The 13,828-nt window shown below is 38.7% G+C and overlaps 1 protein-coding gene across 1 annotated transcript in view; it reads right to left on the reverse strand.

The window, feature by feature from the left end:
- The window catches only part of LOC124607103 (solute carrier family 22 member 7-like), a 180,174-nt gene that overhangs the window by 64,265 nt on the left and 102,081 nt on the right, over positions 1-13,828 (reverse strand). Inside the window, exon 5 of the mRNA XM_047139300.1 lies at positions 12,719-12,887. Within this exon, the coding sequence (XP_046995256.1) occupies positions 12,719-12,887 (169 nt within the window). The remainder of the gene's footprint in view (positions 1-12,718; positions 12,888-13,828) is intronic.

Here is a 13,828-nt window from a genome sequence, read left to right on the forward strand (position 1 = left end):
CAGTGCATGAGTGGTGACTGGATGGTGATAAGGAGGAGGCTGGGAGGGTTACAGATACTTAAGATAAACTGCAGGGAAAATTCCTTCCTGCACAATTCAGAAAATCTGGTGTTGGTGAGAAAAATCCATGTGGCACAGGCTCTAAAGCAGTCATTGAAATAACGGATGTCATGTTTGGCAGCATGCTCACCATCCAGGTGGTCCAGTTGTTTCTTGGCCACAGTTTCACAGTTTTTCAGTGGCCATTAATGTGGTGAGACAGCCTCAACCTTTGTTAGTCATTGTCCTCACCTATCCAGCCCCTCCCTGTTCCCATTCCAGCACTATACAGTCCTCATTCCACCATCACACCCAGTCTTTTTACTTTTCGCCTTTCCTGTTAAGCCCCCCTCCCCCCCCCCCCCCCCACCACCACCACCACCTCTCGCCTGCCATCTTTCTAACCTGCAGCACTTCACTGTCCATCACCCCTCCCCTACTATCCCTGCCCCTCCCCACCCCAGCCTCCTCCTTACCCTCACCCAGTTGCCACTCCCATAAGGCATTGGTGCTGCTGCTCGCAGTGTGGCCTCAGTTGCCTGAGAGAGAGTGTATATATATGATGAAGGCCTCACTGGCCAAAAGCTTTATTTGTGACAGTCTTTTTGTTGTGCTTATCTGTAACTCAGCATCTCCACTATATGGTGAGTAGAAATTATAATCATTAATATTTTGTGACTTTGCTAATTCTTCTTATTATGTAAACATTCACATTTTCATGCCAATGTTAAAATTAAGATAAGATAATATCTTCTTGGTGGAAAGCACTGTGTTTCAGCTCCATGTCAAATGTGAAGCAATATGCATTCAAAACTTGAAGCAATCCAACACAGTGTACCATGGGGCTCTGTTTCAGATTGTCTATTTCAGACTTTCAATAGCTACAAATACTGTCTGTCCTCTTTGCAATGATGTGAGTACAGGAATAAGTACAAACTATTATTAGTGATTTAAAAACTAAGAAATGAGCTTATGCATCTTCCATTTGCTAATGACTTACAGAGTTATTTTGGGGGAAACAGTATATAGAGGCAGTATTTCAGGATACAGAAACACTTTACAAGAATTTTTCTGCTTTTATTTCTGTAACTTCGAACAGAGCCCTAAACAAAAGTTTTTGTACTTTCAAACTTTTTTCCAGTCTCTGTTCAGTTCCATCTTTCATTGCTGCCAATAATTCTGTTTTCTCAGGAAAAAGTACAGGTCATTAACAATACATTACAGTCAAAAACATTCAAATATTTAAAAAACACAAACATTCAGTTGGATGGAGTGATTTTAGTAGGGTCAACAAAAAAATGTCTTAAGTGGTTAGATCATTCAGGTAAACTGTAGTCTGTTCACAAATACATGGTCACTGCCTCAGAGCACTGGGGCCTGACGTTGATGTGAGCAACAATCCCTTGTGGTGGATGGCAGTGTAAGGTGGCAGCATGAGTCAGAGAGGTTGAAGGACAACAGTGTAAGGGCAGGGGATGATGTTATGCTGTCTGTGGGAGCATGCAGGGATGTTGTGGGGAGAGGATAGGGCTTCTAGGTGAATGAGCAGGATAGGCTCTGTTTGGGGAGGAGGGAGAGGGGGGTGGAGAGATGAGATGATAGAAGTAGGAAGTAGGTACATTGATGGGATAGATGGTGTGTGTGCAGTGCTGGAATGGGATAGTTAGATGGAGACAGGAACTAGTGAATGTTCAGATGTGAGAGGGTGCAGAAGGAAGGTTATGTAATGGAAGGAATTCACCTGTGTGATTCAGGAAAGCTGGTATTGATGTGATGAATTCATATGGCACACGCAGTGAAACACTCATTTAAGCACATCTTATCATACAGCATGTTTAGCAATTGGATGGTCCAGCTACCCCTTTCCATCAGTCTGGTGGTGTCAATTCCTGGTGACAGTCAACTTAGTTGAAACTCCCTGGCAGCTTAAAACTGTGTGCCAGACAAAGACTCAAAATTTGGCCCTTTGCCTTTCATAAGCAAGTGCTATATTGACTGAACTAGCTGAGCACAACTCACGGCCCACTCACACAGCTTCATTTCTGCCAGTACCTTGTCTCCCACATTCCAAACTTCACAGAAGCTCTCCTGCAAAACTTTCAGGATTTGCAGGACTAGTACTCCTGGAAGAAAGGATATTGTGCAAATATGGCTTAGCCACAGTCTGGAGGATGTTTTAAGAATGAAATTTTCACTTTGCAGTGGAGTGTGTGATGATATGAAACATCTTGGTGCTTAGACAGCTCAGTCAGCAGAGCATTTGCCCAAGAAAGAGAAATGCCCTGAGTTCAAGTCTTTGTCAGGCATGCAGTTTTAATTAGTCAGAAAGTCTCACATCAGTGCACACTCCATTGCAGAGTGAAAATTTCATTTAGTTTGTTAGTTGTCTTGCCCACATGGAAAGCAGCACAGTGGTTGCTTGCTTAGTTTGTAGATCACATGGCTGCTTTTGCAGGTACCCCTGTCTTCAATGGGATAGTAGATGCCTGTGACAGGAGTGGAGTAGATGGTAGTGGGAGGATGTATGGAGCAGCTTTAGCATATTTGTTTGTTGAAGGGATAGGAAGCTACATGGCAAGGGGTTGGGGGTTGTGGTGGAGTAGGTACAAATTAGGGTACTGCATAGGTTCCCTCTGTGGGGACGTTGGGAGGATATTGCTCATTTCAGGACACGAAGAGAAGTAGTTGAAAACCTGGTGGAGAATGTGACTTAGTTGCTCCAGTTCTGGGTGACACTGTGCTATGAGAGGAATGCTATGTGGGTAGACAGTATGAGGCACTAGATAACTGGAGAGAAAGCAAGGCAGATCTGTTTCTGGATACGCTGAAAAGGGGTAATTTCAGTCTGTGAAGGCCTGTGTAATACTCTTGGCATATTTGGAGAAGGACTGCTCATCACTAAAAGTGTGATGTCTGTGAGTGGTTATGCTGCAGCAAGGGAGTTCTTGGCATGGAATTGGTGGCAGTTGTTGATGTGGACAGCAGTACTGATGTAGTCATCATTGAGGTGGAACTCAACATCGAGGAAGGTGGCTTGTTGGTTTGAGAAGGACCTGGTGATGTGAACTGGGGAGTTGGTGTGGTTCTTTATAAATATAGATAGAATGTCATCAACACTTGGTTCAGATCACAAAGATGTCACCAATGAATCTGAACCAGATGATTGGTTTCAGATTCTGGGTTGTTAGGAAGGATGCCTACAGATGGCCCACAAATAGATTGGTATGGGACTATTCCATGCAGATGCTCATTGTGGATACAGTTGTAGGTGATGTCTTCAAAGAAGAAGTCATTGGGGGTGAGAATATAATTAGTGGTGGTGACTGGAAAGGAGGTTATAGGTTTGGAGTCAGTCAGGCACTGGGGAAGGTAGTGTTCAACAGCAGCAAAGCCATGGGTGCAGCAGATGTAAGGGCAGTAGGAGGTGGCATTGACAGTTATGAGCACGATGCTGAGGGGGAGAGAGATGGAGGATGGAGAGGGGGGGGGGGGCTTGGAGAGGTTCTGGGATGGACCGCAGGTTTTGAGGGGAGACAAGATCCTGCTAGATTTCTGGAGTTGTGTCACTGTAGCGGGGTTTGTAGGTGGACATCTGACAAACCAATGACCTATCTATCTTAATGTTGGCATCCACCTCAGAGATAACTACATCAGTATCTCTGTCCACATCAAATCTACCCATCAGTAACAACACAACCAGTTCAACAGCTGCCACCAGTTTCTTGCCAACAAGACCCTTCCATATAGGCTAGCCACTCTTGTTTATCTTAGTTGTATTGACAAGCAGTCTCTTGCCAATTCTGTCGAAGGTCCAACTGGTCTTTCACAGACTGAAATTACCATCCCAATCTTGTCCAGAAACAGATCTCACATGCCTTGTCCCTCCACTCACATACCTCTTTCCCAAACTCAACTGTCTAGCCACAAAGCATGACTCAGTACCACCCAGGACAGGAGCAACAATCACATTCTCCACTAGAGTTTCATGCCCTGAAGAGAGGAATAACCTCCCCCCATCCTCCCTACCTCTCTTATAGTGGTACTCAATAGCCCATAGAATAATATCTTGGGCATTCCTACAGCATCCCTGCTCCCAAACCTCTGTTTTATGACACATTTCCCTGAAACAGAGTTGTACCATACATCCTCTCACTACCATCTATACCACTCCCGTCACAGGCATCTCTTACCTTGTCAAAGGCAGGGCTACCTGTGAAAGCAGTGATATGATTTACAAACTAAGCATGCAAATACTGTGCCACTTTCTACATGGGAATGACAACTAACAACTGACTGCCTGCACAAATGGCCACTGCTGAACTGCAGCGAAGAGGTAGATTGACCATCTAGCTGCTGAACATGCTACCAAACAATATGCTTCACTTTATGTCTGTTTCACAGACTGTGCCTTCTGAATTCTTCCCAGCAATACCAGCTCTTCTGAAATGCACAGATTTGAACTCTCCTACAGCACTGTCTTCATTCCCAGAACCTCCCTTGCCTCAGCCTTCACTAGTCCTTTTCCTCCATCTATTTATCCCCTTCCGTACTCCCTGTTGAACACCACCCACACCCCTTCTGTTGCACCAACACACTCATTAGTCTTTCTCCCTTCTCCACTTCTCTCCTCTCCCCTTAACCTTTCTCTCTTTCATTCTACAACTGCCCCCTCCCATCACCTAGCATATTCTCCTGACACTGCATCTAGCAGCCACATCCAGCCCTCAACAAGACCCTGCATGCTTCCATGGACGGCAGGTCATTCCACCACCGCAACCCTGCCATCTCTTCTTCTCCACACCCCACACCCCCTCCTCACTTCACCAAACACCACAGAAAATTGCTGCTCTTGTTGGATACAATTACAGGCACCAGCACCATGAGTGTTCTGTTCTCGAGTGTCTCAATGCCTCTTCCATGTAGTAAGTGATGATCTGCTCTTTCCATATTTTTGTTAGTTCATGCTGAACTTCTCATAGAATTATGGGTTTGATGACCATATTTTGTAATAGATTTCAGGCAGCTCTCTTTAGAACTTCTTCATATTCATTTGCAGGAAGTCACACACACACACACACACACACACACACACACACACACACACACACACACACACACACACACCACACACACATGTATTTTATAACCAGAATCTAAAACTGAATGCCACAAAATACCAGTTACTGGAGTGCAGGTGACCCATTTCACAGGTCTGTAAATAACATGGCATTTATTACTTATATAATACATGTACCATACTAGTAATACTTTTTCTGATATAATGAAATAATACCGTCTCTGACTAAATACAGAAAACTGTATAATATGCGCTAATTTTTCCATTTCAAAACCATTCAATAATATCACGAAGAGATAGTGCCAACATACATTTGAACACAATACTGTTGCTACAAGCTGTTATGTCTGTTAATGGCAACTATCTAACAAAGCAAATTAAGTATCAGTTATCTTCTGGGCAGTTATGCTATCATAAGCACATTAAGCAGTTTTAGGAAGGCTCATAGATAAGTTTTTCCCCAACCATTTGACTAAAAAATATCGTTGAAGTCACCATGTGAATTTCTTATGGCTTTCGATATTCACATCCTTATGGAGTGCTTATTGTCTCTTAATTCCTTAGGGGGAAGCTGGTCAGTTTGTATGCTGCTTGCATGTACTACTTCCATATTATTTAGGGATTATTTGTTTGAAACTGTTTATTTCATAAAATGGTGAGGGGGAGGGGTGAATATCACCCAAGCAATAATTTATTTCAGACAGTTATGGTATTCACCTTACAAATAGCGGCATTTCTGAGAACACTGGTGAAAGCTGTTGGCATTGACACTTTATTTTACCATGCTATAAATATAATCGTCCCCAGGAGCTTGGCACACATCTGTGCATCTCAACTCAGTTGTGGTGGGTAATGTTGCAACTTAACCTCCCATTGTCTACCATCCACTATGTTGTCATATTCCCTGTTGTCTCCTCCTGTCACTACAATGCCTTATTCATTTTGACTAGTCTTTGGTAACTGCTGACACTTTTTAACCTTCCTCACCTCGTCCCATCATTGCTACATGTGAAGTACTCCAGTATTTCTGGGGAGACATTGCCAGATTACCTCTATCTTGCTCTGAACAAAGAGTAAGTCATGGGGGCTTGCCACATGAACTCCCCCATTTCCTCTTCTTTGAATCTTTAGTATATTGTAAATTCATGTGGTCCATCATCATCTTGTCTACTTTTTCTCACTAGCTTAACCACTACTTGATAAGGTCCCATTGCACCATCAGCTTGCATGTGCCCACAAAATGTATCACATGACAAGTGGTCACCCTTGTTCATTGTACAAGTGTTATATGAAAGTGGTAATATTCTTTTATCTGCTCTTCTCACATATAATCTTCATAAGACCAAATTTACTCATGTTGATACCTCTACTCCTACATTCCTTTCCTGTAGGAGCACTAATCTAGTAGCTTATGCAGTAGAACTTCAGCAAATTACCAGTCATCATAAGAACACAAAATGGAATTTATTCAAAACAAAACTAAAACATTTTTACAAAATAAATGTCTACAAACATTAAAATAACTGTAACCTACTACCTATGAAAACTACGGAATGACAGGAACTGAACTAGAAGTAGATATAGATTTAATGACCAAACCATGAATGGATTGAGAAAAAAAGACAAAAGAGAAAAAGAAAAAAAATTAATGAGCCTTGAGCCCAGAAACCTAGATGGGGATGTACAGTGCTTAACACTATTGCCAGACCAATATGAGGTGGCAAATTTAAGAAACTGCCAATTTCAAGCTGGCTGATTGCAAATTGTGGGGGAAAATGTGACACAGTTACGTACCACCTATAAGCAAACAACCCCTCCCCCCCCCCCCCCCCCTCCCCTGCAACACAACATAAAAGAGGGCACAAGTTGACCAACAGAGCAGAGTTCAACAGTTTGAGAGTTCCTGCTGGCAGACAAGCCTCAGGTATCTGTCAGCCAACAGCAGAAAATTATCTGAGTGAAAGAATCCGTTCAGTTAAGCTTGTACACTTGTACACTAAGGATGACTTTCATTCTTGCCTGTACATACCTCTGGACTGTGAACAGTTAGTCTATCATGGCTTACTTGTACCTATTGTTACTTACAGTATGACTTAATGGAACCAGAGGGTTTGATTAGAGCAATAAGAAACTGTCTCCTTTTCATGATTCAAATGAAAGTGATAGGCCAAGTAGGCTACTTGTTCTAGTAATTTAATCACCTAATAAGCCTCACCTACACTCTGTGCTCATTGAAAATTATGATCCAGTGTCTGATCTTCAACATGTTCATGTAAACTTGGGAAGAAGCTATAAAATCAGACCAAGGTACCAACCCAGAAGCTCATTTCTTTATTTCTATCTCCCTAACCTGATACCTGAGTCTTTCTGCATTGTCTCCTACTACAGAGACCTTATACACCTCGTCTAGATCCTGTCACTGACTCATTTCCTTGCACAAAGCCACTTGCATGTCGAAGAGTCTGTAGACCTGAAAAATCCCACATCACTTTCTATTTGATTGAAGGATTCACAGAAGTATGTTGTGGCCCCCACCAGCTTACGACAAATGATATGGGCAAAATTTTTACTTTGCAGTTTGTCAAAATCAGTAATACTAACCATTTGGTTGTGGTGAACTGTTTTCAGAAATTTAAGCACACCAGCAGATAAATGTACTTTAGTGCTCCAGGAGCAATTAATGAACAAGCTGTTGGGAAAGAATTCTTATTCAGACACATATGGGCATCTGGAATGTGCTTAGTTTTGGTAGAAGTGTTAAGACTCTTACTTCTTTTTCATTTAGCTGTAGTGGTCTATGCAATTTTACTTGTGACAACATTACTGGCTGTCTTTCACCACATTGCTGCTTGCTTTCAACTCAATACTTTGGATTTCAGTATGCCTTGTGCATGTAAATGGCCATCATGTTCCATATTGCCATTGTGAAAGTGTCCATCAACTTAAGAACTGACACCTCCAACATTATAACAATACATTATCACTCTTAAGCTAACACCGATAGACAAAATAGTCTGAATTAACACAACTAATATCATCATGGTGAGTATGATTACAAATGAAACATTAGGTACCAGTCTGCTTGTTTAAATATATTGACCATTTAGATACTTAAGTTCACCCCAAAGAGTGTAAGAGTAATTTGAACTTCAGTGATGATCACTATGTCACTGACATATACACTGGTTTCTGCATTCACCTGGTCATGTTTTGCAATACTTTCTTCATTCATTTTATTGCCTGCTCTTTTCCAAAGCCATTCTTGTAACTACTTCCTTTTAATATTCCATACTCTTAGTCTTTTTGATGGTACTGTTTTAAGATATTTGAGATTTTATTTTTAGATTTCTTCACTTGTCGCCTTCACTTTTTCTTTTTTACTCTCAGCCTATTGTTCCTCCTTTAAAAAAAAATAGACCTGACTATCAACTCCTGAACATAGATTTCTTTCTATCCTGGACGGCATGCAAATTTTTATCATCTCAACAATGAGCTTTGTCAGGCCAGGAGCACCCATTTCAGAAATAATGAATGCTATCCATTGTAAAGAAATTATAGAGTTATCTCTTTGTGACAATTCCCCACCGCTATGATTTTCCACATTGGTCTTGTGTAAACAAGGAAATCAGAGCTGCCAATGACCTCCTTTCTGATATATGCAAGCAATTCAAAAACTTTTATGCCAATGATATTAGTGACATTGGGTGCAGGTTTCACACATCACATGGCCTTCACTTGAACAGTCTAAGGAAGGAAATTGTGACCCAGAAATTACTGGAATAAATCAAGATGCACCTGCAAATATCTGCAACACAAACAGCAGTATCAGTAAACTCACCAAAGCCAGTTTTAGCAAGTACAACACAAATGACAGCAGCAGTATTACCACCACCACCACCACCACCACCACCACCAACAACAACAACAACAACAACAACAGAAGATGAAACAGCAGTAACAACTAAACCTAAATCAACAGCAGCAAAACCATCAGTATCTGAGGAAAAACCAACATCAATTACAGCAGCAGCCCCACCTCCAGCAGAAACAGTGTCGGTATAAACAGTAAACACAGTCACTGTACAAGAAACTATGTCACCGACAGAACAAACAGCAGCAGCCAATGAACTTCCAACAACAGTAGCAGCTGATCAACACTGCATGAGGAAGATCCAAAGTATAGATACAGCTGCTTCACTTAGTGATGATTTTTTTATGGCACCAAACAAAGAAAAAGAAGAGATTGTGACAAACCAGCCTGAAAAATTGCACGTAAGTGTCAAAAATCAGCAACAAAGCAGCACTTCACCACGTACTGACAAAACAAAAAATACTTACAAAACTTTCAAGATAGTGAGTCAAAACATTCAGTGTCTCAAGAATAAAGTGTTGTAATTAGAACTGGCCATAAACAACTTTGTAGATATCTCCTGTATTTGTCTATCAGAACAGTGATACAGGGTCAGTGAATTAAGTATTAAATATAAGCAATTTTGAATTAGCATCTAATTATTTCCACAGTGTTTGTAAAAATGGTGGGGTATGTATATACACTAGAGCTGGGCTGCAGTATAAGGTTACATCAGAAACATATCATCTAAATATCGAGAAACATTTTGAATCATGTGCCATAGAGCTAAAATCTGAAAAGTGTAAAAATCTAATTGTCAAGTCAATGTACAGGTCACCACTAGGTGACAAAAACATATTTTTTCAAACTTTGAAGCAGTATAACAATGAAGTGAACTACTTAAGTGGGTATTTTAAGATCAAACTGTTAATTGAAAATGAAGAAAAAAGACAGCTTTTGAGTATCCTAAACAGCTTTCACATGAAACGACTCTTCATGGACCCCACTAGAATAATGGTCATCTTCATTCCTATTAGATAATATCTTTACAAATATCAAAAGTGATGTTACTGCGGCACAAAATGTAAACTTAGGTCTTTCAGACCACAACACACTAGTAACATGCATAAATTCTTCTGTACCTGAGGTAGTTAAATACAAGTGGGAATATAAAAGGCGCTTCTACGCAGAAAAGGTTAATATTTTTATTCAGTCATTAGTAAAAGAAACCTGGGAAGATGTATACTCAAAATCATAAGCTGATGAATCATTCAATGCATTTTATAATACTTTCATGTCCATATTTCAGTTGTGTTTTTCAGTAAAACTGACAAGAATTAATGTCATGTCAAGAAACAGCTGCCAGTAGATAATACCTGCTATCAGAATATCCAGTAAAAAGCTAAAGCTTCTCAATCAACTGAGAAAAGACAGCCAAGATGAACACTTTGCAGAATATGTTAAGACATATAAGAAAATTTATAAGAAAGTAATTAAAACAGCCAAGACAATGCACAATGACAAAGTAATCGTAGAGACAGCAAACAAGTCGAAATCAATATGGAATATAGTAAAAGAGGAAACAAACAAAAGTGTTAAAAAGCAAGACGACATTGTATTAAAAGATGATCATGGTGTGTTACTCCGAAATGGTACCAGAACTCTAGCAAATTACATAAAGAACTATTTCATAAACATTCCAGTCAATCCGAGTAAAAATTTTGCTAGTAATAGTAGCACAGTTCAAAGAGAGCAAAGTGGTAACTCAATATTGCTATGTCCCACAAATAAATTAAAAGTTCTTAAGATAATAAAAACAATGAAGAATAAAATGCCCTCTGGAATCGATGAGGTACCAGGTTCAGTCATAATTAAATGTGCTAGTGTCATAGCAGAACCACTCTCACATATCTTAAGCATATCATTAACAGAAGTAGCATTCCCACAAAGATAAAAAATTTCAAAAATGAAACCATTGTACAAAAAGGGTAATATATATGAAGTGGGAAACTATAGACCAATAGCTTTGTTATCTGTGTTTTCAAAAATAATAGAGACTGACATGAAAAATATAATTACAATTTACCTCGAAATATTTAATCTCTTGTCTGTAAACCAAGATGGTTTACAATTACCCAGTTCATCAAAAGCATTGTAATAGGACTTGACAGAAATAACAGTACAGTAGGAATAAACTTTGACTTATCAAAGGCATTTGATATTGTTGATCATGATATCTTCCTAGACAAACTAGAAGCTATAGGTATACAAGGAGTTGCATTAAAATGGTTTCAGCCATATCTCCACAATAGAAAACAGGTAGTAGAAATTACCTCAGCAAACAATAGAAACCAAAGCATTGTGTACAGATCGGAAATGCAAACTGCACCAATCTGAGTACATCAGGGCAGCATTTTAGGACCTCTCTTAAGATCCGTATCAGTGGTACGCACATAACTTTGTTTGCTGATGACACAAATATTGTTGTAACACACAAAAATAGGGTATTGCCAACATCTGCAACCAGAGTTTTGCAATAAATACAAAACTGGTTTGAACAGAACAGGCTAACCTTAAATATTTCAAAAACTAATTATATACATTACAGGAAAACAAAGTCTCATCCTGATGTGAACCTCAAAATTCAAAATAAACAAATTGAAATGGTAGCGGCCACAAAATTCTTAGGTGTGTAAATTGATGAAAATTTAGACTGGAAAGCCCACATTCTCTACCTCAATAACAATTTAAGCTCTGTTTGATTTGCATTATGCATAATTAGTACTGTGTTTAGTGGAGAGTGTAGCAGAACTGTCTTCTTTGCTTACATCCATTCTGCTATCACCTACTGCCTAACCTTCTGTAGTCATAATAAGGCAAACATGAAAACCATCTTCACCTTACAAAAATGAGCTATTAGAATAATTTCAAACAGTACAAGGCTAACACCTTCCAAACAGTTATTTCAACACCTAAATATTCTAAACTTACCATGCCTCTATATAAAAAAAAAGTGCTGTTAATATAAAAATGCATATTGATAAATATAAAACCAACTCAGATCTTCATTCCTACAATTCAAGAATGTGCAATGGCATCTACATAAAAAGAGTAAACAAGGCTTTAACACAAAAACAAACCAACATTCAGGGTACTACTTTGTACAACAAACTTACAACTCAGCTAACAGAAATAAAAACATTGTCTACATTCAAGGAAGCAATATTTAAATTCTTAATGACTAACTGCTATTATAGTATAAATGAATATCTGCAGTAATCTTGTAGCAAGTAACTACATTCATTTACTATATGTTAGTAGTACCATAAATCAAATGCTTGCCACAGCCTCAATGTTAATTTTTCTGAACAAAAACATTAAATCAATTATTTACTCATAATGTATTTCATGTAAAAGGCCCAAAACAAAAGTGTTAAATCAATTATTTACTTGTAATGTATTTCATGCGGAAGATCCTTCTCATAATTTTATATTATTACAGTAATCAAAGCTGTATTGCCCAAAAATATTGTCATGGGTACAGTGAACCACTGTATTATGTAAGAAACTGTACACAATTATCTTATTTCTGTTATACTATGTTATTTGACGAAATCCATACAATGTACATTGTTGTTGGATGAATAAACTACTACCTACTCCTACTCCTGTTTTTCAGTCATCAGCCTCAAAACCATACAAATACCTTGAACTGTACATTACTTTCATTCTTATCATAGATTATAACTTACCTAATAAGAAATATGGGAACAAATAATGGGAGAGTTGCTGCCAGGATAAAGTGGACCCAGTTCCTAAGCACCCAGGCTAATAGTGCCATAGCTATGGTTCCTATACAGTAACTGAAAAATGACAAGAAGTTGACAGTTGAACGATGTCTCACATCTGTCAGCTCAATTCCTGAAAACAAAAAAAAGGAAAATATTTTATGAAATACCTCTTTATGAAACAAGTGCCTCTGTTGTTATCTCAGATATCTTTTCAGATACTCCTTGCAAGTAAAGTCCCGTCACACTACTGACACAGAAACTCAGGTTCTCCATGTGGAAGTCAAACATACTGAAGATCTGACAAGTTGTGTGACAGTTTTAACGAAGTCAATGTAAATTTGCTGTATTTGAGTGTGGCACTAAATGTTTCATGAATTTGAGAATTTTATTACAAATATTGTGTAAGGCGTCATTATATTTTAGTGTTAACATATTTTCTCTATTAATGAGCAAGATGTTTTGCAATGGTTTCCGAGAGTACAGAAATTCTTTTTGTATAAATTAATATAGAAAGAAGAATACATTGTAAAGTAAACAAATACTTATGTAGTAAAAGTAACAGGATATAGAAAGTATGCTTCCCCAGACAGATTAAATTATAGATTTTTATCATTCATTAATACACACATTTTCTACTGTAAATGGCATCATGATGGAGGGTCTTCAGGCATGGGTGGATCCAGGGTTCATTTATGGAGTGGGTCACAGGTCACTGATTGTCACTGTCTTCACCCCACTGCTCCCCTCCTCACAAATATAACTTGTCATCACTCTAATTCTTAAACTGCCATAGATGTGACCAGTTTTAATAATGATAAAATGTTTTTTTAATATAATAGTAGTAAATTGATTAAATACCATAACATATATAAAGTACTACACATAGGTTATATGTTCTGTAATCCATTGCCATTTTGAAGATCTTTAGCTTCCACACTGCTCTGTTTTACAGAAGCTACCCTGAAATTTGATAATCGATGTATAAAGTGTGTTAAAAAAGTAACAGGAATTTTACTATTTTGCACGCCGTATTAGTGTGATTTACCCAATTTTTTCATTGTTGTTTTGAAC

The sequence above is a fragment of the Schistocerca americana genome, chromosome 3 (assembly GCF_021461395.2).
Source record: "Schistocerca americana isolate TAMUIC-IGC-003095 chromosome 3, iqSchAmer2.1, whole genome shotgun sequence".
Lineage (NCBI taxonomy): Eukaryota > Metazoa > Arthropoda > Insecta > Orthoptera > Acrididae > Schistocerca > Schistocerca americana.